At 32.3% G+C, this 26116-nt stretch overlaps 1 protein-coding gene across 1 annotated transcript; it reads left to right on the top strand.

Annotated features, from left to right (window-relative positions):
* Positions 1-21308: 21308 nt before the first annotated feature.
* On the top strand, positions 21309-25823 carry LOC136202081 (homeobox protein knotted-1-like 6). The gene is made up of 4 exons (XM_065992538.1): positions 21309-21573; positions 22783-22890; positions 25448-25580; positions 25680-25823. The coding sequence occupies exons 1-4, from the start codon at positions 21454-21456 to the stop codon at positions 25751-25753; spliced, it is 435 nt and encodes a 144-aa protein (XP_065848610.1). The 5' UTR covers positions 21309-21453; the 3' UTR covers positions 25754-25823.
* Positions 25824-26116: the final 293 nt, after the last annotated feature.

Raw genomic sequence — 26116 nt, 5'->3', positions numbered from 1 at the left:
TGAGTTTGGTGTGCCTCCTGCAGGCCTCCAGGAGATTCTTGCAGCTGATTGGAGGGGCTCAGTTCTGAGTTGGGTTGTTCGCTCTTAGTCTCCTTTTCTTTTGTTCGGTTCCTGGGCCATGTGCCTTCGTCTGTTTACCAAAAAAAACAAGGAAGAGAATTAAATATACGCTTAAATTTTTTATTATCAGTTATAAAATTTATTTTGTTTAAATACGAAACCGTTATTATTATAATAAATTGTCGGTTATCAAAATTCATTTATGTTTTAATAAATAAGTAACAATGATTTTATTGGAAAAGAAAAATTTCAGTTATCTTTTTGAAATTATTTTCGAACTTCAATGACCCAAGTGATGTTTAATGGGATTTTTTGTTCACATATATGAGCTCGAGTTCAACATTCTGTTCATGAGCTTATTTATGAGTTTTGCTCGCAACCAGCTCGTTAATTCAGTTTACGAATTTCGTTTGCGAATAACTAATTAATTATGTTCATTAATTATATTGATTTGAAAAAGCAAAACTAAATTTTACATAAAATTACGTTGTTTTACATTTTCCTTTATATAAATATAATTATTAACATAATAATTGAATCAAGTTTGCTCACGGATGTGTTCAGGAACGTTATAATTGAGCTTGCTCACGAGTTTATTCATGAACCTATAATCAAGCCTGCTTACGAGCTTTCGAACAAAGTTTTTCCGTGCTCAAACTCGGCTCGTTTATGAATCGAGCCGAACACATTAAGATTTTATCGAGTCTAAGACCGAGCCGCTAATGAGCAGCTCGGCTCATTTACAGCGCTATTTCTAACAGAGAAATAATTTTCTAAACAACGAAAACATTATCCATATACAGAGATCTTGAAGTGTCAAATTTGGTTGGCAAGGACATCATTTGTCTGCTGAAGGGGTGAATTCTGAATAAATTATTGTACGAAAAATAATACAGTAATGAATTTTGGAATTTTCTCATGAAGAAATTTAGGAGAATGAGCAGTATACTACAACAAAAACATACAAACAAATGTTTGTGAGAAAAATAATAATGACATATAATTTTTCTATTGGATAGCCAAATAATTAATTAATTAATTGTGATAAAAAATTACAAAATATATAATTTTTTTTTGAAGGATACAAAAAGCTTAATGCATATTTACACCCTTAAACCTGACAAGTTTTGCCTATTGACACCCTGAACGTTTAAAATAATATATGATATACCTATAGTTGGCTTTAAAAACCTATCAAACACTTATAGTTTGCTTTAAAAACCTATTATACACCTATACTTGGTTCATTCAGACCTCTTGTACATAAAGTGTTGATCTGTCATCTTTGGTTGAACCTGGAGTAGGTATTAGTGCTCACCATAAGAGGGATCGAGATGCTTACTTGGCATGGAAGAAAAAGATTCCACAGCTCGCACCATCGACTTCATTAGGCAAATCTGTAAGTCTGAGACTGCAAGGGGTCTCTAGGCGATCCTAAAGGATAAATTTGGAGGTGTATCTCCGACTAAGCTCTGCTCTCTCACTATCAAATTCGATACTTACAAGAAGAAGGCTGATCGTACTATAAGAAAACATCTAAGAGAGATGTCAAACATGATCAGTGAGCTTAGTGAAGCAGGTCATTTGTTGACTGAAGAGTAGAAGATCCATGTTGTTATTCGCTCATTACCGAACATTTGGGAGCATATGAAGATGTTGACTGATAGGGGTCAAAACCCCCTATCTTTAGGTACGGGTTTTAGGGTAGTTTAATTAGTTTTCGTTCAATAAACGAGCGTTTCTCGCACTTTTATGCATGTGTACGTGGTTTTCGCATATTTCTTATTTACTTTTGTAGTTTCTAGCCGTTTCTGATTGTTTTCAGGCAAAATATTGCCAAAATAGCACACACGTGAACTTCAGCTTATTTATTTCGGCTAATTGATCCACCAAAGGTCACACCAAAAGGAGTTTTTACTCAAATCTAACGACTGATGGGTCAATTTAGCCTTTGGACTAATGTTTTTCGGAGTTTATGTGCGTGTGGAGGTTAAACGAGATCGAAATTTGCAAGAAATCGCGCCTCGGGGACCCCCAGGAGTCGCTCGGCGAACTGGGCATCACCAGCCCGTTGAAAATGGCCTATGTAGGCCAGCTCGGCGAGCTGGCCTGCGTGAATCAACATTTTAGCTGATTCCCGGCCCTATGTCTTCACGAATCGCGCCCCACTCTTCCACCTACATTGGGAAACAAGTTAGACTAGGTTTAGGGACAAAACTATAACTATAAATAGAACATTTTATCATTGTATTCAATATCTTTAGTTTTGTGTAGAAAAACCTAACCCTCCTTTGAAGAATCTTCCTCATTCCTTTGTTTGCCATTGAAGAACACCAACCTTCGAGCTCCAAGAGGATTGTTCAAGGCTTCTATCCTTCAAGTCCTAGGAAGACGTCTGCACTGGTCGACAGCTTCCCTGAAAGGGTTTCAGGATTTCATCTCTTTTATATTTGTTTGCCTCTGATCCATTCTATGAATCCTAGGCTAATTATATCTTCGTGACAATACTTTCTTCATCTTTAATGTTAATCTAAGTTTTATTTTATTCAATTGATTGTTATCGCTTTTCTGCTTACGCTTTGCCTCTTTGGGTTAACTCATTCATATATCCAAATATCGTCTAGGCACATATTGCGAGTTGAATCTGACTAAGTCAGAGCCTATAAGATTGACAACCTTATAGAAGATTAAACCCAAATTGCTGAGCCTCAGAGCTAGTTTCGGTCTTATAATGGAATCATGCGCTAGGAACCATAGAAGGATAAGTCAGGTTAATCGCCTTAGGCATAAGTGACTCAGATTAGGTTAACAACTGAATGTTAAAATAAGATTGGAATTGATATTATCGTATCACCCATCTCATTCCAGGTTAATTTACCTTGCTAAAGATCACTTAGGAGTAGATTTAACTTAATTAGGAATAACTTTAATCTAATTAGGAGTAGTTTAACTTAAAACCATCAATCTCAAACCCCCATAGCCTAGATAACATTAGAAGCCTAATAGTTTGGTACTTACGGTATAAATCATGTGGATTCGATACCTGGACTTGTCCAGATTTATTACTTGATAACGACGAGATACACTTATCCCTTAGTGAGCTCTCGGGCGACCGCTCGGGGCACATCATTGACCCACACCGAAGGTCTCACAAACCTTCGATTCTATTATTCACCAACTTGAACTTAAGGAGGATCCCATTGCATCGATCAAGATCAATGCAGAAGGCCCACTATTTGGGTTCACACTAAAGTGGGAGGCATTCCAATGTTTAAGACAAGAAACAAAAATGTTTCAATGGACAAGGCAAAGAGAAAGCTAAGGAGCCTAACAAAGCAGAAGGGAAGAAGGACAAGAGGCCTAAGAATAGGAAGAAGGGAAACATCTCATGTGTGAAGAGTTTCAACTGCCAACTAAAAGGGCATTATGGAAAAGACTGCTTAGCCCTTAAGATACATTATATATGGGAGACAACTTGATAGTTGAAGACCAAAGGATTGGCACGTGTAGATTGAATCTACAAGGCAGTCAACCTCTTCTCCTACAAGACATCCTCTTTGCTCCTAATATTCAATAGAATTGTTACCTTATTGTTGAGGATTGGCTTTAGTTTTTATTTTAGTAATAACAGTTCAGAATTGTGTTTGAATAATTTTTATTATGGTTCTTGATACGTTTTGAATGGTTTAACAATTTTAGATGTTATTTTAGAGGATTCCAATGAATTTTTTTCCTTAATTCTTCTTCTTGTTCTATGAATGATAAGGATGTTAATTTATGGCATGGCAAGTTAAATCACATTAGCCAAGACCGAATGAGTTATTACTCAAAAAAGGTTTACTGGGTAGTTTGTAAATCATGTCTTAAGGGAAAAATGCATAGAAAACCATTTGGAAAAGATATGAGATCAGAATTTCCTTTGAAATTAATCCATTCAGATGTCTGTGGTCCTATGAACATGAGGCTAGGAACGACGACTCCTACTTTACACTTTTATAGATGACTATATCATGTATAGTCATGTCTACTTAATGTCTCACAAGTCTGAAGCTTTAAGCTGTTTCAGAAAGTTTATAATCTTTGTTGAGAACTAGTTAGACAGAAAGAGAAAATCTTTAAGAATCGATCATGGTTGAGAGTAACTCTCAGATGAATTTAAAGCTTTATATGATGAAAAGCGAATAGAACACTAGTTATCTATTCCATACACTCTGCAATAAAATGGTGTTACCAAGAGGAGAAATCATACTCTTCTCTCGATATGGTTAGATCTATAATGGTTGAAGCAAATCTACCATTCTACTATTAGGGATATCCGTTGCTAACAACTACATATGTCTCGAATCGAGTGCCCTCCAAATCTTTCACCTCAATTCTATATGAGTTTTCACCTCAACTCCATATGAGTTATGAACAGGTCGCAAATTCGATTTAGGCATGCTTAAACTATGGGGTTGCACCGCTTTCACCCCCACACCTCAAGCAAGTTTGGTAAAGTAGGCCCGAGAGGTAAGAAATGTATCTTCATAAGATACCCAGACATATCAAGATGATACGTCCTAGTGGGAGAAAACGATGTAGGCCATATGACGAAAATAGACTAAGGAGACGTCTTTTTAGAGAACGAGTTCCCTAAACTAGGGCAAGTAGACCATGATCTGGCTTTATATGAGGAACTTGATTCAAACGGTCCTCTCCACTCGAGTGGGAGGAATTTTGAGGAAGGAATTGACCAAGTTGTGCAAGACCATGATTAAGTACAAGAACTTGATCCTGAACCTAAAAACATTTTGAATGAGATAGATCCTAATTTAAGTGGGAGCATGATTCCCGACTCGCATTAGAATACAGAATGAAGTCTAAAAGAAAGGGTTATGGGTTATGATCAATATATGAGATATTTTTATCAAGACCGAGAACCATGTTATACTAAAAGGCAAAAGGTCGAATGTCGATGATTCAATATCGAAGGCACAAATATTTTAGCCACTATAAGCGATGATGTAGAGCCTATAAATGTAAAAAAGGCTCTCTCTTATCCAGAAAAGACAAATGGATTAAAGAAATATAAGCGGAAATGGACTCTACGATATCTAACCAAGTTTGGGAATTGGTAGATCTATTAGAGGGAAGAAAAACTATGGGGAGCAAGTGGGTTCTTAATATGGAGCGAAAGGCTGACAACATTATCTGAAGGTGTAAAGCTCGCATTGTCGCTAAATGCTATATATAACAGGAAGGGATATACTTTAAGGAGACCTTCTCACTTGTAGTAAGGTTTACATCAATAAGGTTAATCTTAACTATAGTAGCAAGTTTAAACATAGACCTACATCAGATGGATGTGAAGATTGCTTTTTCTCAATGGAGAATTGTACGAAAAAATCTACATAGAACAACTAGTGGGTTTCATCGTACAAGGCCGTGAACAAAAGGTTTGCAAGTTGAATAAAGAAATTTATATCATTAAATAGTATTCTAGACAATGTACATATGATTTCATAATCAGATGATCTCGATTGACTTCGAGTTAATTGAAGAAGACCATTGAGTTTACAAGAAACGCTCAGGTAAAAAATTTGTCATTTTGTCATTATATGTTGATGACATCCTAATAAAAGGAAATGACATTGGATTTATAAACCAGATCAAAGTTTGGCTCAACAAGAGCTTTGAGATGAAAGATATGGAAGAAGTCGTATATATTCTTAGAGTCAAGAATTCAAGAGTTCATTTGAAGAATATGTTTCCTTTGTCTCAAGAGACTTAGGTCAACAAAATCATCAATCAATTCAGTATGCGTGGTTTGCAAGCATATAGATAGCCCGATGACTAAGGACATCACCCTCAGTACCGAGATGTGTCCACAAACACAAGAAGAAAAACAACAGATGAAAAACATTCCTTATACTAGTATCGTTGGTAGTCTAATATACGTTATATTATTAACGAGACCTAATACTTCTCACGCTATTGGGAGATAGCACTCTAGTCTAGGACCAACACATTGGGCAGCTGTTCAAAGGATATTGAGATATCTTAAATCAACTACAAACTATTCTATGTGCTCTCAAGGTAAAGATCTCAACATGAGAGGATGTGCAGATGCTGATTGGGAAGCAGATTTGGACGAAAGGAAGTCCACATCATACTACATATTCTTGCTTAGGAATGGTGCCATTTCATTGAGTAGTAAGAAACAGACGTTCGTAGCTTATTCACCGTGGAAGCCGAGTACATATCATACTCCTCAGCAATTAAAGTGGATGTTTGATTTAATGGGTTCCTAAACCATCTAAACGTTACTACCTCTAATACTTTGGTCGTAGTTAACAATGATAGTCAATTTGTTTTTACTTTCACTAAGGATGAAATATACCATAGCAAGACAAACCACATAAATATTTTTTTTTGATAGAAATTGGGACGAGACAGATCTTGAGCAGGGAGAGCACCCATGGCCCAAGAACTGCCAAACTCACCATATATTAAAAAAATAAAAGGTGAATGTTTGAACAAGAGAAGAGGAAGGAGAACAAACAAAAAGAAGGGGAAGGAGAAAAGTTTGAGGAAAGGTCAAAAAAACCGCAAATGAAAAATATTACAGATGTCATCATTGATAAACTTGTGACAAAAAGCCGGAGCTGAAAGCCACCAATTGATCACTGAGGAAGAGACTCCAAACTTTGCCAAAGCATCAGCAACGCGATTTCCTTCCCTAAAGATGTGTGTAAAAATAATGTTCATCCTATAGCAAATGCTGAGACAATGCAACCACTCTTGACGAATGCTCCAAGGAACATCCATGGAACGAAGTCGAAGCAGATTAACTACGTACATGGATTCTGACTCAACCCAAAGTTGATGCCAATTTTTCTCCCAAGCAAGTTCAATTGCGAAAATAGCGGCTCTCAATTCAGCCATATAAGCAAAAGAAGGAGTGGTAGAAAAAGCAAAACAACCTTTGGGAAAGTCGCGATAGTTACGAAAGATACCGCCCGCTCCCGCCTCGCCAGGAGTACCAAAAGCAGAGTCGTCCACATTCACTTTAACCCAGCCCGGAGGAGGTTTAAGCCAATGGACCAGAATAATGTTGGGAGCAGGAGGCGGCCTTGGAGAAGCCAAAAGATGGGATAAGATATCAGCATCTCTCCTCGAAGAGCAAAAACCTTTAGAAGAGGCAAAGGACTCTCGAATCATTCGAAAAAGGGTGATCTTCGAGTGTTGAATAGAAGGAGAAACCTCCTTAAAGGTTGCTTCATTCCTATAATGCCAGATTAACCAGATGTAAGAGACAGCGGCAACATGCCAGATCATCGACACTTGTGAGCCAAAATGAATGCTACGAAGAGTGCTGAAGAAGTGGATTAAGTACCACTTTATTATGGATATAATTTCATACAAATAAGTTAGTATGAAGTATGTGTCGACTCATGACATGATTGAGGATCCCTTTACCAAACATGTCAAGATAGGCGTTTATGTTAAACATGTTAGATCCCAAGGATTGCGCATGAATCTAGGCATACTTCTATTTTTTTTATGTATTATGTAAACATGAATTATTAATAAAGGTTTCATGATGTTTTTCCAATATATAAGTGAGAATATTTTTTTTGTTAATGTTCGCTGTTATATGTTACAATGCATGCCAGACATAAAATGAATGATATTTTTATCACTCTTAAAAAAACTATAGTTTTGATTTATGTCTTTTTTTTCCACATACCTTGTTCTTAGGCATATTCCTATATTCCTTTATTTATAAGTAAATGTGTATTGTTAATTTGGTAGGCTGTATCTTTTTTTTCCTTGTATAGAATAATATAAATCCATACCATTTATTTTTCATATATATAGTAATATGAATCCATACCATTTAGGTAATGTGAATCCTTACCATTGAATGATTTAAAAAAAATTGAAAATAGAATAATCAATTTAAGTATTGACATCGCAGTTGATTAATCATTCATTAAGTAAATTAAAAATGAAAAAGGTAGAGAAGTTACTGAATAAGTAACTAGAGACTTTGTGTTATAAAATATGTAAGCATATAGATAGCCTGATAACTAAGGACATCACCCTTAGCACTGAGATGTGTCTACAAAGACAAGAAGAAAAACAACAGATGAAAAACATTCTATATACTAGTATCGTTGGTAGTCTAATGTATGCTATATTGTGCACGAGATCCGATACTTATCACACCATTGGGATGGTAAGAAGATAACACTGTAGTCTAGGACAAGCACATTGGGCAGCTGTTTAAAGAATATTGAGATATCTTAAGTCAACTGCAAACTATTCTATATGCTATCAACATAAAGATCTCAATCTGAGAGGATGCGCAGATGCTGATTGGGAAGGAGATTTGGACGAAAGGAAGTCCACTACGTATTCTTGCTTAGGAATGGTTCCATTTCTTGTAGTAGTAAGAAATAGACATTTGTAGCTTTATTCACCATGGAAGCCGAGTACTTATCATACTCATCATCAATTAAAGTGGAAGTTTGATTGAATGGGTTCCTAAACCATCTAAATATTACTAGCTCTAATACTTTGGTCGTAGTTAACAATGATAGTCAATTTGTTATTGCATTCGCTAAGGATCAAATATACCATATCAATACAAATCACATAGAGATTAAGTATCACTTTATTATGGATATAATTTGATACAAATAAGTTAGTATAAAGCATGTGTCAACTGATGACATGGTTGAGGATCCTTTTACCAAACATGTCAAGATAGGTGGTTATGTTAAATATTTTAGATCATAAGGATTGCGCAGGATATAGGCATACTTCTATTTTTTTTATGTATTGTGTAAACATTAATTATTAATAAAGGTTTCATGATGTTTTTCCAATATGCAAGTGAGAATATTTTTTTTTGTTAATGTTCGTTGTTATATGTTACAATGCATGCCAGATAGAAAATGAATGATATTATTGGTTCGTTTGCCACTTCAGAATCAACTTCTGCCTTTTATGAACCTATAACCATGTATCAATTTTGTAATTAGATATGATTTACATATACAATACAAATAAAACTAGGAGGAGAATAACATTACATGATAAACACATGATGAATGAAACACACAAAAAACTCCATATCAATAGTGATTTTAAAATTGACATTAGGTGAGTCATTTTATCACTCTTAAAAATAGTTTTGATTTATGTCTTTTTTTTCCAGATACTCTGTTCTTAGGTGTATTCCTATATTCCTTTATTTATAGGTAAATGGGTATTGTTAATTTGGTAGGCTGTATCTTTTTTTTCATGTATATAATAATATAAATCCATACCATTTATTTTTCATATATATAGTAATATGAATCCATACCATTTAGGCAATGTCAATCCTTACCATTGAATGATTTAAAAAAAATGAAAATAGAATAATAAATTTAAGTATTGACATTGCAGTTGATTAATCATTCATTATGTAAATTAAAAATAAAAAAGGTAGAGAAGTTAGAAAAGTTACTGAATAAGTAATTAGAGAGTTTGTGTTATAAAGTGTGTAAGCATATAGATAGCCGATGATTAAGGACATCACCCTCAGTATCGAGATGTGTCCACAAACACAAGAAGAAGAAAAAAACAGATGAAAAACATTCCTTATGCTAGTATCGTTGGTAGTCTAATGTACGCTATATTGTGCAAGAGACCCGATACTTGTCATGCCATTAGGATGGTAAGCAGATAGCACTCCAGTCTAGGATAAAGCACATTGGGCATCTATTAAAAGGATATTGAGATATTTTAAGTCAACTGCAAACTATTCTATGTTCTATCAAGGTAAAGATCTCAATCTGAGAGGATGCGCAGATGCTGATTGGGAAGGATTGAACGAAAGGAAGTCCACTTCGTATTCTTACTTAGGAATGGTGCCATTTCATGGAGTAGTAAGAAACAGACATTTGTAGCTTTATTCACCGTGGAAGCCGAGTACATAAAATACTCATCAGCAATTAAAGTGGAAGTTTGATTGAATGAGTTCCTAAACCATTTAATTTGATACTACCTCTAATACTTTGGTCGTATTTAACAACGATACTCAATTTGTTATTGATTTTGCTAAGGATCAAATATACCATAGCAAGACAAATCATATAGAGATTAAGTACCACTTTATTATGGATATGATTTCATACAAATAAGTTAGTGTGAAGTATGTGTCGGCTCATGACATGATTGAGGATCCCTTTATCAAACATGTCAAGATAGGTTGTTATGTTAAATATTTTGGATCCTAAGGATTGCGCAGGATCTAGACATACTTCAATTTTTTTTATATATTATATAAACAGAATTTTTTTTTTAGAAAAATTATGTAAACATGAATTATTAATAAAGGTGTCATGATATTTCCAATATATAAGTGAGAATATTTTTTTGTTAATGTTCGCTATTATAAGTTACGATGCATGCCAGACAAAAAATAAATGATATTGTTTGTTTGTTTGCCACAACAGAACCAACTTCTGCCTTTTGTCAACCTATAACCATGTATCAATTTTATAATTAGATATGATTTACATGTATACAATATAGAAAAAACTAGGAGGAGAATAACACTTACATGATAAACACATTATGAATGAAAAACACGAAAAACTTCATATCAACAGTGATTTTGAAATTGACATTAGGTGAGTCATTTTTATCACTCTTAAAAAAACTCTAGTTTTGATTGATGTCTTTTTTTTTCAAGATACCTTAGGTGTATTCCTATATTCCTTTATTTATAGGTAAATGGGTATTGTTAATGTGGAAGGTTGTATCTTTTTTTTCATGTATATAATAATATAAATCCATACAATTTATTTTTCATATATATAGTAATATGAATCCATACTATTTAGGCAATGTGAATCCTTACCATTGAATGATTTTTTTTAAAATGAAAATAGAATAATAAATTTAAGTATTGACATTGTAGTTGATTAATCATCACTATGTAAATAAAAAATAAAAAAGGGTAGAGAAGTTAAAGAAGTTACCGAATAAGTAATTAGAGAGTTTGTGTTATAAAGTGTGTAAGCATATAGATAACCAGATGACTAAGGACATCACCCTCAGTATCGAGATGTGTCCACAAACACAAGAAGGAGAAAAAACAGATGAAAAACATTCCTTATACTAGTTTTGTTGGTAGGCTAATGTACGCTATATTGTGCACGAGACCCGATACTTGTCATGCCATTGGGATGGTAAGCAGATAGCACTCCAGTCTAGGACAAGCATATTGTGCAGCTATTAAAAGGAGATTGAGATATCTTAAATCAACTGCAAACTATTCTATGTTCTATCAAGGTAAAGATCTCAGTCTGAGAGGATGCGCAGATGCTGATTGGGAAGGATTGGACGAAAGGAAGTCCACTTCGTATTCTTACTTAGGAATGGTGCCATTTCATGGAATAGTAAGAAATAGACATTTGTAGCTTTATTCACCGTGGAAGCCGAGTACATAAAATACTCATCAGCAATTAAAGTGGAAGTTTGATTGAATGAGTTTCTAAACCATTTAATTTGATACTACCTCTAATACTTTGGTCATAGTTAACAATGGTAGTCAATTTGTTATTGCTTTTACTAAGGATCAAATATACCATAGCAAGACAAATCACATAGAGATTAAGTACCACTTTATTATGGATATAATTTCATACAAATAAGTTAGTATGAAGTATGTATCGGCTCATAACATGGTTGAGGATCCCTTTGCCAAACATGTCAAGATAGGTGGTTATGTTAAATATTTTAGATCCTAAGGATTGCGTAGGATCTAGGCATACTTCTATTTTTTTTTATGTATTATGTAAACATGAATTATTAATAAAGGTTTCATGATGTTTTTCCAATATATAAGTGAGAATATTTTTTTTTTGTTAATGTTCGCTGTTATATATGTTACAATGCATGCCAGACAGAAAACAAATAATATTATTTGTCCGTTTGCCACAACAGAACCAACTTCTGCCTTTTGTGAACCTATAACCATGTATCAATTTTATAATTAGATATGATTTACATGTATACAATATAAAAAAACTAGGAGGGGAATAACACTTACATGATAAACACATTATGAATGAAACACACAAAAAACTCCATATCAACAGTGATTTTGAAATTGATATTAGGTGAGTCGTTTTATTAGGGGTGGGTAAAAAACCCGATCAAACCGGTAACCGAACCGAAAACCGGTAATCCGAACCGAAAAAAGCGGTTAACCGAACCGGTTGTTTTCTTAATGGTTAAAAAAATAGATAGGTACCGGTTTCGGTTTCGGTTTAGGGTTAAAGTATTCAAAAACCGCGGTTAACGGTTAACCGAAACATTTAATAAATATAAATTTTAAAAAAAATATATAGGCCATTTGACGATAAAGGCAAGATAAATATAAATATAAATACATAGATTATACTGCTTAATATAAATATATAGATTATAATATAGATTAATATAAATATATAACATAGATTATACTGCTTTATGTTGTAATATGTACTTTGACGAAATATTATTTACATTTCTTTATGTTTTAAATGTAAACTTGATGGATTGTTTTTTAGTTCGGTACTTATGTTTGAATTCTAAACTTTTATATAAATTCGTTTCGTTTGAATTTTTGAAATTATGTGTATTTTAATATTGTTTAAAAATTTAGATTTGGGTAAAAATTGGTTAAAAACCGTTAACCGAAAAACCTAACCGAAATTAATGGTTAACCGGTTAATGGTTAACCGATTGATATGGACCGGTTTCGGTTTGGATGGTTAAAAAACCGTTGATAGCGGTTCGGTTAATTTTTTGCCTAATGGACCGGTTAACCGAACCGTGCCCACCCCTACGTTTTATCACTCTTAAAAAAACTCTAGTTTTGATTTATGTCTTTTTTTTCCAGATACCTTGTTCTTAGGTGTATTCCTATATTCCTTTATTTATAGGTAAATGGATATTGTTAATTTGGTAGGCTGTATCTTTTTTTTTCCAGGTATATAATAATATAAATTCATACCATTTATTTTTCATATATATAGTAATACGAATCCATACCATTTAGGCAATGTGAACCCTTACCATTGAATGATTTTTTTTAAAAGAAAATAGAATAATAAATTTAAGCATTGACATTATAGTTGATTATCGTTCATTATGTAAAAAAATAAAAAAGGTAGAGAAGTTAGAGAAGTTACTGAATAAGTAATTAGAGAGTTTGTGCTATAAAGTGTGTAAGTAGTAGTCATAAGGACCGATTTAATAGTATTTGGCTCCAATTTGGATGAGCTGCCTTTAGCAACGCTGCTATTCGTGATGCATGTGGGCATGCAATAAATGTACTTGCCAAAATTTAAATTTTGGAGAAATATATAAATGGTAAAATTTTATATCTAATGTGTTTAAGCAATGATGAATTCTATCCCTACCTAACAAAAAAAATTTGAACAAACTAATTTATTGTTACTTGAACCGTTATATAATTGTCATTATATAATTGTCATTATTCACATATTCCAAACATTAATTAAGTTTGAAATTTTTATTGTGTTATTGACCCATATCAAAATCTCAACAACTAACTACCACATATAATAATAAATGTTTTTATAACTTTATAAATATAATGTCGTAAGCTTTTATATAAATTGTAAAAGATAAAATATTGAAAACTAAAAACCTATGACCACATTAACAAATACAATTTTCAAAAAATAATTCAAACTTAAAATTACATCACTTCATCTCTATAAACTAAAGACACACTAGATAATACAATATATTATTGAAAAAACCAATTACTTTATGAAAAAGGCAAAATAAAACTAAGGCAAAGTAAACTCAAAGTAATCCATGTGCTTTTCCATTCATAAGCCAAGGCAGAACTAGAATTTGATTTGTGAAAAACCTCATATACCCCAACCTTCATTAATCTTCCTGCTCACGTGGTCAATTGATTTCTTGCAACTATAGTTTTTGGGTTTTGCTATTCGTCGCTCTTATTTTCCTTACCGTCGCCTCCTGTTTGACATTTTTGCCCTTTTCATTTTTCATTCAAAAAAATGAAATTCTCTCAACCCGAAAAACAAAACGAAGAAAAATCATGCCTCCAAAACAATGAAAAATACTTAAACATCTAAGTTTCGTACTAACCAATAATCTGAAATTTAACGAATTTAACTTGAAACTAACTTTTTTTTTCGTTGAATTTACTCTAAACGGGTAGCCCATACGGTCCGGTCCATGGACCGACCGTATGAACTACCAGTTTTGCCTAGGCAAAATCGGGTAGCCTACCCCGTTTTGCCTAGGTAAAACGGGGTAGGCTACCCGATTTTGCCTAGGCAAAACTGGTAGGCTACCCGTTTTCCTTTAGAAAAACGGATTTATTTTTTTTTTCCTTAATTATAATAAATATTAAAAATTAATTGGACGCCTCAATACGTATTTTTTATTTCCAATTTATCTATACGTTTTTCTATCCAATCAATACATAATTTATCAATAATTGAATTTACGTTCTAAAAGGTAAATAAATATAATTTACCAAATAAAAATTAATTGGACACTTCAATACCGTATTTTTTATTTCCAATCAATAATTTATCTATACGTTTTTTCTATCAAATCAATACATAATTTATCTATTTTTAATATTTATTATAATTAAAAAAAAATCCATTTTTCTAAAGGAAAACGGGTAGCCTACCAGTTTTGCCTAGGCAAAATCGGGTAGCCTACCCCGTTTTACCTAGGCAAAACGGGTAGGCCAGGTGGCCTACCCGTTTTGCCTAGGTAAAACGGGGTAGGCTACCCGATTTTGCCTAGGCAAAACTGGTAGTTCATACGGTCGGTCCATGGACCGGACCGTATGGACTACCCGTTTAGAGTAAATTCAATGAAAAAAAAAAGTTCGTTTCAAGTTAAATTCGTTAAATTTCAGATTATTGGTTAATACGAAACTTAGATGTTCAAGTATTTTTCATTATTTTGGAGGCATGATTTTTCTTCGTTTTGTTCTTCGGGGTTGAGAGAATTTCATTTTTTTGAATGAAAAATGAAAAGGGCAAAAATGTCAAACAGGAGGCGACGGTAAGGAAAATAGGGGCGACGAATAGCAATCCAATTTAAGGTTACTATAGGTTTTTTTAGGGAAGGTTACTGCATGTTGTTAATTAGTCAGATAGGTGATTCATAGACAAAAAAAAATACAAAAAATAGATTGAATTGAAGATAATTTTTATATTCGGTTCTTTACCTAAACCAACCGGACCGAACTGAATTTATTTAGGCAGCACGGTAATGCATGCTACGATCAGTGATAGGCCAGTTAAGTGTGTTGGTCCCGTGTAACGTGAGAGAATTAGTTCCAAGCAGGGCCGGCCCTGGGCTATGAAACGCGGGGCGCCCGCCCAGGGCCCATAACATTAAGGGGCCCAAAAAAATATTTTAGATTGTACATATATAGAACCGAGATGTATAAGTAACATAAAAATGAATTGGTTTAGTTGGTATAAGTAAGGGGCTTATGTTTCTAATTAAACTTTTGTGGTTGGAGGTTCGAACCTCCTCTTTCTCATTTTTATTATTGTCAAATATTTTTCCCTCCCACCCCATTTTATCACTATCATTTTTTTTGTTTTGTTAAATCAAAATTATCAATTTATTTATGTATTCAATAAGAGAAATAACCATTTAATCTTTTCTAAAAAAAAATTTATCATCTCATTTCAATTTTTTTCTTAAATTTAATTGTCAATATACATACTACTTTGTAAAAAAAACAAATTAAGCATAGCCTCTACCTGAAAAATAATATATTTATAGCAAATAGTATAATTAAACTCTGAACTTTGGCTGCTTTAAGGATTAAGCCCCTAATCATTTATTTTTCCACATTGAATCCTTGATCATTGATTTTATCTTATTTAACTTTAGAATCGTCAAATCGACATTCTCATCTCCTAAACTCGACGGAAAAGTTAAATAAGGGCCAAATCCATAACAAAATCAATGATAAAGGGCTCAATGTGAAAAAATAATCGATCAAGAGTTTAATCCTTAAAACAGCCGATGTTCGGAGTTTAATTATATTATTTGCCTATATTTATTTACTTTTTCAATTTTACATGACATAAATGCTTGTTATTTTAGTACATAAATAATTCTTCTTAGTATATAGTCGCTACTACTGCACTACCAATTTAGCTTTTATGTAGAAAATATTGCAATTTTAAATAACCTTTACGAGTTGGTGCAATTTCAAACCTAGTTGATTAAAAATGAGTTCTTTTCATTGACATGAAATGTGCAACTTCAACCATATTGAGTGACCAGAACAGTGGAGGTTGGAGCGAGGATAGAACAAGAAATTACATATAAAAAACCTCATTTCTGTCAATTAAGCTCGAAACTATACCAATTGATAAACGTTAGGCTTAAAATTGCACTATTTTATGCATAAACGTTGATTGCTCTCTCCTAATAACCATATGACTAAATTTGTACCTTATCCTTTATAATAATAATAAAAATCTTCTGGCCTACAACTTAAAAAAAAAAGTAGAATGAATATATGGGGGCCCAAATTATCATCTCGCCCCGGGCCTCTAAAAGGTCAAGAACGGCCCTGGTTCCAAGGGGGGGTGGGGTTAGGAACTATTTTTAAAAAAATCTCGTTTAAGTTTACTTTTTTTAACTAAGACGTTTCACTTAGTCGTTTAGCACAGTGGTGTTAAGTAAGATAAGAGGCAGCTTTAGTTAACTAGTAACTAAGGCTGTTTCTACCGTTGAGTTAGGAGATAACACTGAAGTCTATTCCTGAACTCAGTACTCAAGCCACACAACTCAGTATATAGATTTTAAAGTTTTACTAGGCACAGTTCAAAGCAAGCAGATAAGGAGTTAAGAGTTTAGAAAATGTTACTCAGTAGGTTTATCCTGGTTCGGCCTCCTGCCTACGTCCAGTCCCCGGAATCCTTCCGAGCTTTAATCCATTACTGAGCTCTTTCACGTAGAGCATAAACCTCTTACAATAGTCAGTGAGTATATAGAGTACCTTCCTCTATATCCTATACCCAATACTATTTCTACCACTGAGTGCTATAACCGAGCAACTCAGTATCTCCTTCTAATCTCTAGAAATGATAAAGATATTGTTCTAACTACAGAGAACACTTTAGATGATTTGCGATCTAGACTTTTACACAAAATAAGAGTGAGTGTAAGATTTCTTTGCTTTGCTTTTGGCACAGAACTTCAAGTAGAAATTTGGTCAGTGTTTCGACTTGATGAAGATCTGCATCGAATGAAGCAAATGAGAGGCCTATTTATAGTGACATCTGAGGCACCGGTTATTTCGAATTTCAAAATAACCATTGGAGGGAAATGGCTTGCTGTCGTTTTCACTCGTCAGTACTCAGTGTCTTCGGCCAATGAGAACGTTGCCTTTTCTGTCTGATTCAGGTGGCAGGTACTTCCGGTTGGTAGGCATCAGATTGTCTCTCTACTTATGGTAAAGTCTTCTAGACAACTTTATGCGACGTCTGAATCTTTCTCAAAGTGGAACAACTTTGTCTCGAAGTTGTTTAGGTCAACTGCTGAACTGTCTTCTATCCGTTCGACTCAGCAACTTCAGCATGAAGTTGTTAGGAATGCCTTCTGGATCCTTCTTCCTGATGGGCCGCATTCTTCAACTGGGTTGGATCTATTGACTTGGGCTTTGACCTTCTCTTGTGGGCTTTTGGGCCTTGGTCTTTAATGTCTTTTAATTCTTATCAATTTAAATACTCAATATTGAATAAACACATTAGTAGTAAATAAATCAAAGCATTTAATGTGTTGGAATATTTTATCATATGTATTTAAATCTAATTTAAATAATTTTGTCAAATCAAAATCATCGTGGAAAAGTGTTTCAACAAAGTGGCGCTCATTGGTTGAACTTCTAGTAATTGATTCAATCTTGCCATATAACAAGACATAATGATTTTTATGATAAAATAAATAAATAAATAAATAAATAAGGAGATCTCCTACCTAACATGTTTGTAGGTGAAACCATAGTTTTTGTTTTTTTCCTACAGATATACCTTCCATAACATATTCTCGTAGTAGATCAGTGTTTTTCTTGTAGTGTATGTGATATATATTTTAATATTTTAAAAAGTTAAGAGTCAATTGTTTATACAGTAAAACTTCTATATAAGAATACTCTATATAGGAATAACCTCTATTTTGTTATAAAAAAATCCGGTCCCAGTTTGGGCCAGTTATAAATAGGAATAACCTCTCAAACGTTATTTGTTATACACTTTTCAAGTCCCACCTTTAAAAACTATACCTCTATATAGTAATAATTATATATATATATATATATATATATATATATATATTAAGAATTCAAACTAAAGTATAAAATATTAAAAAAAAACTATTGAAATTATCTATGAGTTGGAAACACAAACTACAACTTGAAATTATAAATATTTATTATTCTCATTGATATTTACATTTTTTCCATAAAACTCTTCCAATTATCTATATATTGAAAACCTAGACTCTAAATTGAAATTCTAAATATTTAATTTGTTCCATTAATATCTATTTGTTATGCATTATATATAAATCATGCATGCCTATGATAATCTTAACCAAGTATCGAGCAAATTTAAAATTTTATGTGTTGAGAAATTTTATTATACTAAACTCTATTTAGTAATAACCTCCCAATTGTTATACAAATAGCCCGGTCCCAAGTGTATTCCTATATAGAGGTTTTACTGTATAATTTTTAAAGAGTGGACTAGGAGTGTCTTGAAGATGCTCTAATATTCGGTATTCAAGAAATCGGCCAACTAGACCGCATAGACACTTGAAATTTAGAAATCGATCTATCTTTTCCCGATTCACCCCATTGAGTATTTTTTTCTGGTTGGACATTTATATAAAAAAATTATTATTATTATTTTTAATTTATTTTATTATAATTCGCTTTTGAATTGTCTTTATTATTTTCAGATATTTTTATTTAATTACGTTTCCACTTGTTTTCATGATATAATTTAAAACTTTAAAGACTCTGTTTCATAGTTTTTGGTGAATTATACTACTTATGAACATTATTTTTTACTTGTCCAATTGTTTCAATGATATTGTTGTTAAAATGTTGTTGTTAGCAAGCCACTAGACATGTATCTTGTTTCATAAATTTTTAGTAATTACTATGATTAATCGTTTGAGACTCCAGACTTGTTAAACTCTCTTCAAATAAATCATCTCTCAATTAAAATTTATTACCTACACTAAAACTTAAAGTTAAATATTGACCACCTGAATTTATTTAAAGTTACATATTGACTGCCCTCTAAATTTACTTACATTAATCTATAACCCATACACTTACTAAAAGTAATACACATTTTTATTTGTCAAAATCATCCCTTGCTATGCTATATGAATTTAAAAGGTTAATAGGGTTATTTTTATTAAGTTTGAGATACTAATAAGATAGCTCTTGATGTATTACGCCGGAAAAAAAACCAGTAAATTAAAACAGTAATCAATCTTGTTGTGCAAAAAGGTAACATATTTCTACTCAACAAGAATTCATTTATGATTCTGTTAGTCCAAAAAGAATACGCTATATTAAATCCATGAGCAATATAATGAGGGCAATAATTCCTTAAGGATGACAATCTTGTTGTGCAAAGCCATATTTATGTGCTGCATCATTATTTATTACTTACTAAGAGCATCTCTAAGAGACTCATTTGTTAGTTTTTAAGTTAAATTTTGAGGAGGTCATGCCAAAATCCAACTCTAAGAGCCTCTTATTTCCTCCTCAAATCACTAAGAGTCTCTATCTCCTCCCTATTATTGATGAGGATTTGTCCTCTATTACATTCCTTATTTCATTTTGAATTAATAATTTATTAGTTAGTAGTCTCTCACTTCTCACTATTGATAAATATAACAAGACATTATGATTTTTATGATAAAATAAATAAATAAGGAGATCTCCTACATAACATGTTTGTAGGTGAAACTGTAGTTTTTGTTTCTTTCCTACAGATATACCTTCCATAACATATTCTCGTAGTAGATCAGTGTTTTTCTTGTAGTGTATGAGGAATATTGTTAGTGATGAGATATATTTTAATATTTTAAAAAGTTAAGAGTCAAAATTATATAATTTTTAAAGAGTGGACTAGGAGTATCTTGAAGATGCTCTAATATTCGATATTCAAGAAATCGGCCAACTCTAGACCGCATAGACACTTGAAATTTAGAAATGGATCTAATTTTTCCTGATTCTCCCCATTCAGTATTTTTTTCTGTTTGGACATCCATATAAAAAAACATTTTATTATTATGATTTTTAATTTGTTTTATTATAATTCACTTTTGAATTATCTTTATTCTTTTCAGATATTTTTATTTAATTACGTTTCCACTTGTTTTTATGATATTTAAAAACTTTAAAGATATTGTTTCATAGTTTTTGGTGAATTATTATGAACATTATTTTGTATTTATCCAATTGTTTCAATGATATTATTGTTAAAATGTTGTTATTAGCTAGCCACTAGACATGCATCTTGTTTCATAATTTGTTAGTAATTAATCTGATTAATCGGTATGAGACTTCAAACTTGTTAACCACTCTTTAAATGAATCATCTCTCAATTAAAATTTATTAATGTTGGCCGCCTGTATTTAAAGTCACATATATAAGTACTGTCTTCTAAATGTTGCTGTTAGCAAGCCTTCTCCTGCCAATTTGTTGGCAAAAGACCGCTCCTAAAACTTGAACACGGCAACAATATTTACCGTTGCACCAATGCTCGCCCTTAAACCTAAAAAAACAATAAATTAAAACAGTAACTAAATTGGAACCATAAATAGAAAAAAAGAAAGATAACTAAGGAGAATGAGCAGTAAACAAAAAAAAAAAAAAAAAGGATGAAACAAAGACTGGTGTCTCAATCAGCAGAAAAATAGAAAAAATATAGTAACAAAGTTGCCCATTAATCGAGGAAAAACTTTGTCGAAGTGTAACTTTCATAAGAGTAAAAAGACACAAAGACATCATCATATAATAAAGGCAAAACACCTTCAATTAATATATATATATCTATATATGCATGCATGGGTCAATCAAACCAACAGTATATGTATGTTGTATCCAACAGCACAGCAGCAGCAACCTCTTTTCAATTAGTAGAAAATAGTCTTCTTTCTCATATCTGAACAATTATGGTAATAAAAAGCAGAAGCATCTACTCAACTTTTGAATAGTTTCTAACAAGTTAAGCTAAGTTAGGGTTTCTAATTTTCTTTCTGAAACTGAAATTGAAAGTTTATAGTGATATTATGGAGAAGAAACAAGTACTTGTGCAAGAAGAAGAAGAAGAAGAAGTTGCTCTTCAGAAGAGAATCTCTAGCCATCCTTTGTATGGTTTCTTGGTTCAGGCTCATATTGACTGTTTGAAGGTCTTTCTTTCTTTCTCTCTTCTTAATCTCCTCTTGCTTATGTGTAAATCCCCTTCATTTTCTTTTGCCAAAGTCGGTTTTGAACATAATACTCGGTTAATGACACGTTATTCATTTCATCTGCATTTCAAATTTGCAATTTTAACAGTTTGAGAGTAGCCTCTTAGTGTTTAAATTGGATGTTTACAGCTAACTAATTTGATAAGTAAAGGTTTAACATGCCTACTGAGATCAAGGTCTGATATATATATTGAAATAAAAGATTAGGACTCACTAATCCATCAAAATTGTAATGATCAAGGCACCTTAGAATGTTTCTTTTTGCTTCTTGTTAATAGATTTGTCAAGATTCAACCATATTTACAAGTAGGGTTGTGAAGAAGCCGAGCCACTCATAAACAGCTCGGTGGTCGGCTCGATCAAAACTTAACTCGATTTGTAAACGAGCCGCTTGTGAGCATAATTTACTAGCTCGGTTCGTAGACGAGCTAAGCTTGAGTAGGTCAAGCTCGACTCGAAAGTTCGCGAACAGGCTGGATTAGAACATTTATGAACAAATTTTAGTTTTGTGTTAGTTCCCAAATATCTAAATTTAATATTATTTCATTTGCTATTAGATGAGTTTGTTGACAAACATAAAAAAAAATAAGGAGTAGACAAACTATTTGTAAGCATCTTGTTTATTTATCCACGAACTTTGCTTGTGAGTTTGTTTATGTACACAATTAAAGAGCTATTTGCTAGCAAACTTCATAAATATAATTAACCATTTAATCACAAACAATTCATGATTAATTATGATTAAATAATTTTCTTAATGAACCATATTCAAAGAGCATTTTAGGCTTGAAATGCGGCTCGAACTCGTTTATTTTCTAGTGAACTGAGCCGAGCTTAAGCAAGCCAAAGCTCGGCTTGGGCTCGAGCTCGTTAATTTTATAGCGAGCCGAACTTGAGCAGGTGAAAGCTCGACTCGGCTCGATTACAACCCGATTTACAAGTGCATTTTTTAACCATATTACTTTATTAAGTAAGAAGTCTGTACCTTGTGGATACATGATTTTGAACCAGAATCAACTATATTTTATCAATTTAAAAGGTTCTTAGCATACATAAGCTTGTCATTCCACTAAAAATATATAATTGCACAATTGAACTTTTTTCTTTTTAGTCTGTTTGACATCTTGTATATATAATTAACATTGTCAGATAGGTGGAATTGGGGATGAGAGGGAAAACCAGAGCCTGAAGCAGAAGGTTCCTGATGAAATTGGCAGTTCAAGTTCACTAAAGCAGTCCGAGTTGGATAATTTCATGGTAAACTAATTAAAAATTTATATAAATATATATAAATGTGGGTTAATTTAAAGTTTGAGGAATGTTCTACTACTACTAAACTAGGGTGGCCATTTCTAGAAAATCCTTGATGTTAGTGAAATTCTTGTAATGGAAACAAACAACATCTCTTTCTCTAGGTAGTCAGATAATAATTTACTGTAATCACATCTCTATTGGACAATAACATATTTCTTTGAAAATGACAACACATGAACATGGAATCTGGGACACTATATCAATTCTATATCAACCATGGGACACTATATCAATTCTATATCAACCAAAAGAAATTCTGTGTCATAATTGTGTATACATAATCAGATTAGTGATTTCATGTAATTTTATTATGTATCTATCTTAATGGTGACATTTAAAAGTATAGTAGGATATAATAATAATCTAAATATTTTTAGCCGTTTTTTCGATTAGTAGGTTACCATGACCATTTAAAAGTCTGCTAATATATCATGTTTGCTTGTACAATTTGTTTACTAGTCACATGCAAAAGAATGGAAGGTGGTGTTATAGAATAAATCAATATAATAAATGTAATCATGTTTAAGGCATCTATGACATTTAGATGGCTGCTAGTAGGGTTTATGGCATCTATGACATCTATGACATCTATGTTTGCTTAATCGTATGAGTAACTTAGGGAGAACTATGTATAAATATGTGTATTAATCTTAAGTTTAATATATCAATGTAGTCTCTTAATCTACATTGTATCTCATGGATTTCTCATTACATGTTGTATAACATGGTATCAGAGCCTTGTTTTGGCCTCTATTTTAGATATCTGGATTGAGATTCCAGAATTTGTTTTCTGCTTTGTGAGCAGGATTTCTTGGATTATATTTTTGGACTGTTTCTTTTAGCATTGTTATCTGTCATGTGAGCAAACTGTTTGCACCTAGGATTCCAAGTCTCAGTTCCTTTTCCACCGACATCGCCTCACTGTTTTCAACCTGTCTGTCCGATCAGTTTTCTAGAATCTCCTTTTTTTTGACATTGTTGGCAAATTCTTGCACGATATTTGTATTGGCATTTGTTTCTCCCTTTCCGACGAGAATTGTTGTTCTATTGTCTTCTTGTCATCTACCTTCCGCCTCTCCGATTTGTTCTTCTATGTTGCTTCTTCCGGATTATGTTTTATATCCTGAAATATCTTGAGTTTCTTATGTTTTATTTTATTTGAAGGTATTGTTTTAAGACTGTGTTATCTCTATCTATAGCAAGGTGGTCATGATTAAAATCCATGCTTCAATTTGAGGGGAATGTTATAGAATAACTCAATGTAATGAATGTAAGCATGCCTAAGACATCTATGACAGCTAGATGACTGCTAGTAGGATCTAGTCTGGGGCGGCTATAAGCGGCCGCCTAGGGCCTCCTGTTTAGGAGGGCATCTAAAAAAGTTATTTTTTTTTTATAAAATTCAAAACTAATTTCAATTATAATACAATAATTATTGAGATTTCAATGTTGAAAAATTATCTCAATAAATAATTGTTATAACATGTCTGAATTTAATAGTAATCATAAATAGAAAAACAAGAATACACTCCACTAAATGAAATTGAAAATCGAAAACAATAACACAAATTGTGTCTTTTTTTTGTTAGTTATCGTTTCTTAACAACAATAGCACAATAATGAGCTTCAAATTTTATTTCATAACTTTTTTCTTAACAATAATAAGGATGAATTACAAATTTAGCTATATGGTTATTAGGAGAAAGCAAATTTAGCATCTAGTACAATTTTAAGCCTAAGATTCACCAAACGATACTATTGCAATGTCATTAGCAGAGGATGAGCTTTTTCTTTTTTGTAAACAGAAAAACATTATTAGATAGTGAGAATACTAGAGGTTGAAGGATAGGTAACACAGAAAATTGCATATGAAATAAAAACTCCTCTTTCATTAATGAGACGTGAAATTTGATTGTTTTATACATAAGGGTGAAATCAATTTTCACCCAATAACCATAGGAATAAATGTGTATATAAAAATTGAGTATGAGAGCTGCTTAGGGCCTCTAAAATATTGGAGTTGCCCCGAGATCTAGTAGGGCTACTATGTTTGCTTAATTGTGGAGTAACTTAGGAAGAACCGTATATACATATGTGTATTGATCTTAAGTTTAATATATCAATGTAGTCTCTTAATCTACATGGTATCCCATGGATTTCATGGTCTATAACAGAAGGTTTAAGTCGTGTTTGCAATTTATAATTATAATTTTATTATCTTTATTAATTAAATTGACATATATATATATATATATATATATATGAGAGAATATGATAATAATTTTAAATATTAATGTCATTTTCGAATTAGCAGGTCAACCTTAATTCAAACTCAAAATATGTGTCAATCCAAAATGATGCATTTACCTACTAAACTAAACACAAACACTATAATTATGTGTCAATTCCGAATCGTGTGTAAAGTTGCCAGTAAATAGAGGAATGACACTATATATTATACATGGAAAAGGGTGATATAAATGAAAGTGAAAATGGACAGGAAGCATACTGTTTAGCACTAAGAAAGTTGAAAGAAGCAATGGAAGAATCTCAACATCAAACAGTGGCATTCATTAATACTATGCATTTACAGCTCAGAGATCTTATCACTCCTTTTTCTTCTTCTTCTTCAGGTACCTACTAATCCTTATCTTTTTATTTAATTATTTTTTTAATTCTTCTAATAAATATTAGTTATTACTTTTTATTTATTATTCTTCCTTATCTTCAAGATTCTGCAGAAGAAAGAGATAATAACCAGAATGGCCAGAGTGCAGATTTCTCTTTCTCTCAAGCAAGTAATTAGCTTCTAATTAGTTAATTAGTGATTGTTTACAGTATTTTTATTATGGTGTTTATCATATAATTAAGATATCTTACTGTCTAAAACCATCTGGGGTTTTACATTTTTTTTTTTTTTTTTGTATTTCTATGTATTTTTTCTTAAATCATATTGTTGAATGGTTTTGTCTTGTTTTCTACTTTAATAGGTAAAAGTAATACAAAATTTTTCTTTATTTTCTAATTTCACAAAAAAAATAAAATAATAATAATAGGACTTTTGTTTTTTTTTTTTTTTAAATTTGCGCACAATGCGCTTACATTAAAGAAGAAAGAAAAATCCCCATGTGATTCGAACCCATGACCTCCCAAGGCATAGGTAAACTCT

The sequence above is a fragment of the Euphorbia lathyris genome, chromosome 8 (assembly GCF_963576675.1).
Source record: "Euphorbia lathyris chromosome 8, ddEupLath1.1, whole genome shotgun sequence".
Classification (NCBI taxonomy): Eukaryota; Viridiplantae; Streptophyta; class Magnoliopsida; order Malpighiales; family Euphorbiaceae; genus Euphorbia; species Euphorbia lathyris.
This window is presented reverse-complemented; position numbering and strand designations above follow the sequence as displayed.

Coding starts and splice junctions, on each gene's coding strand:
- LOC136202081 (XM_065992538.1), top strand. CDS start 21,454: ATGGAGAAGAAACAAGTACTTGTGCAAGAAGAAGAAGAAGAAGAAGTT. Junction 22,891..25,447: donor CCGAGTTGGATAATTTCATG/GTAAACTAATTA, acceptor GAAAATGGACAG/GAAGCATACTGTTTAGCACT. Junction 25,581..25,679: donor TTTTTCTTCTTCTTCTTCAG/GTACCTACTAAT, acceptor CTTATCTTCAAG/ATTCTGCAGAAGAAAGAGAT.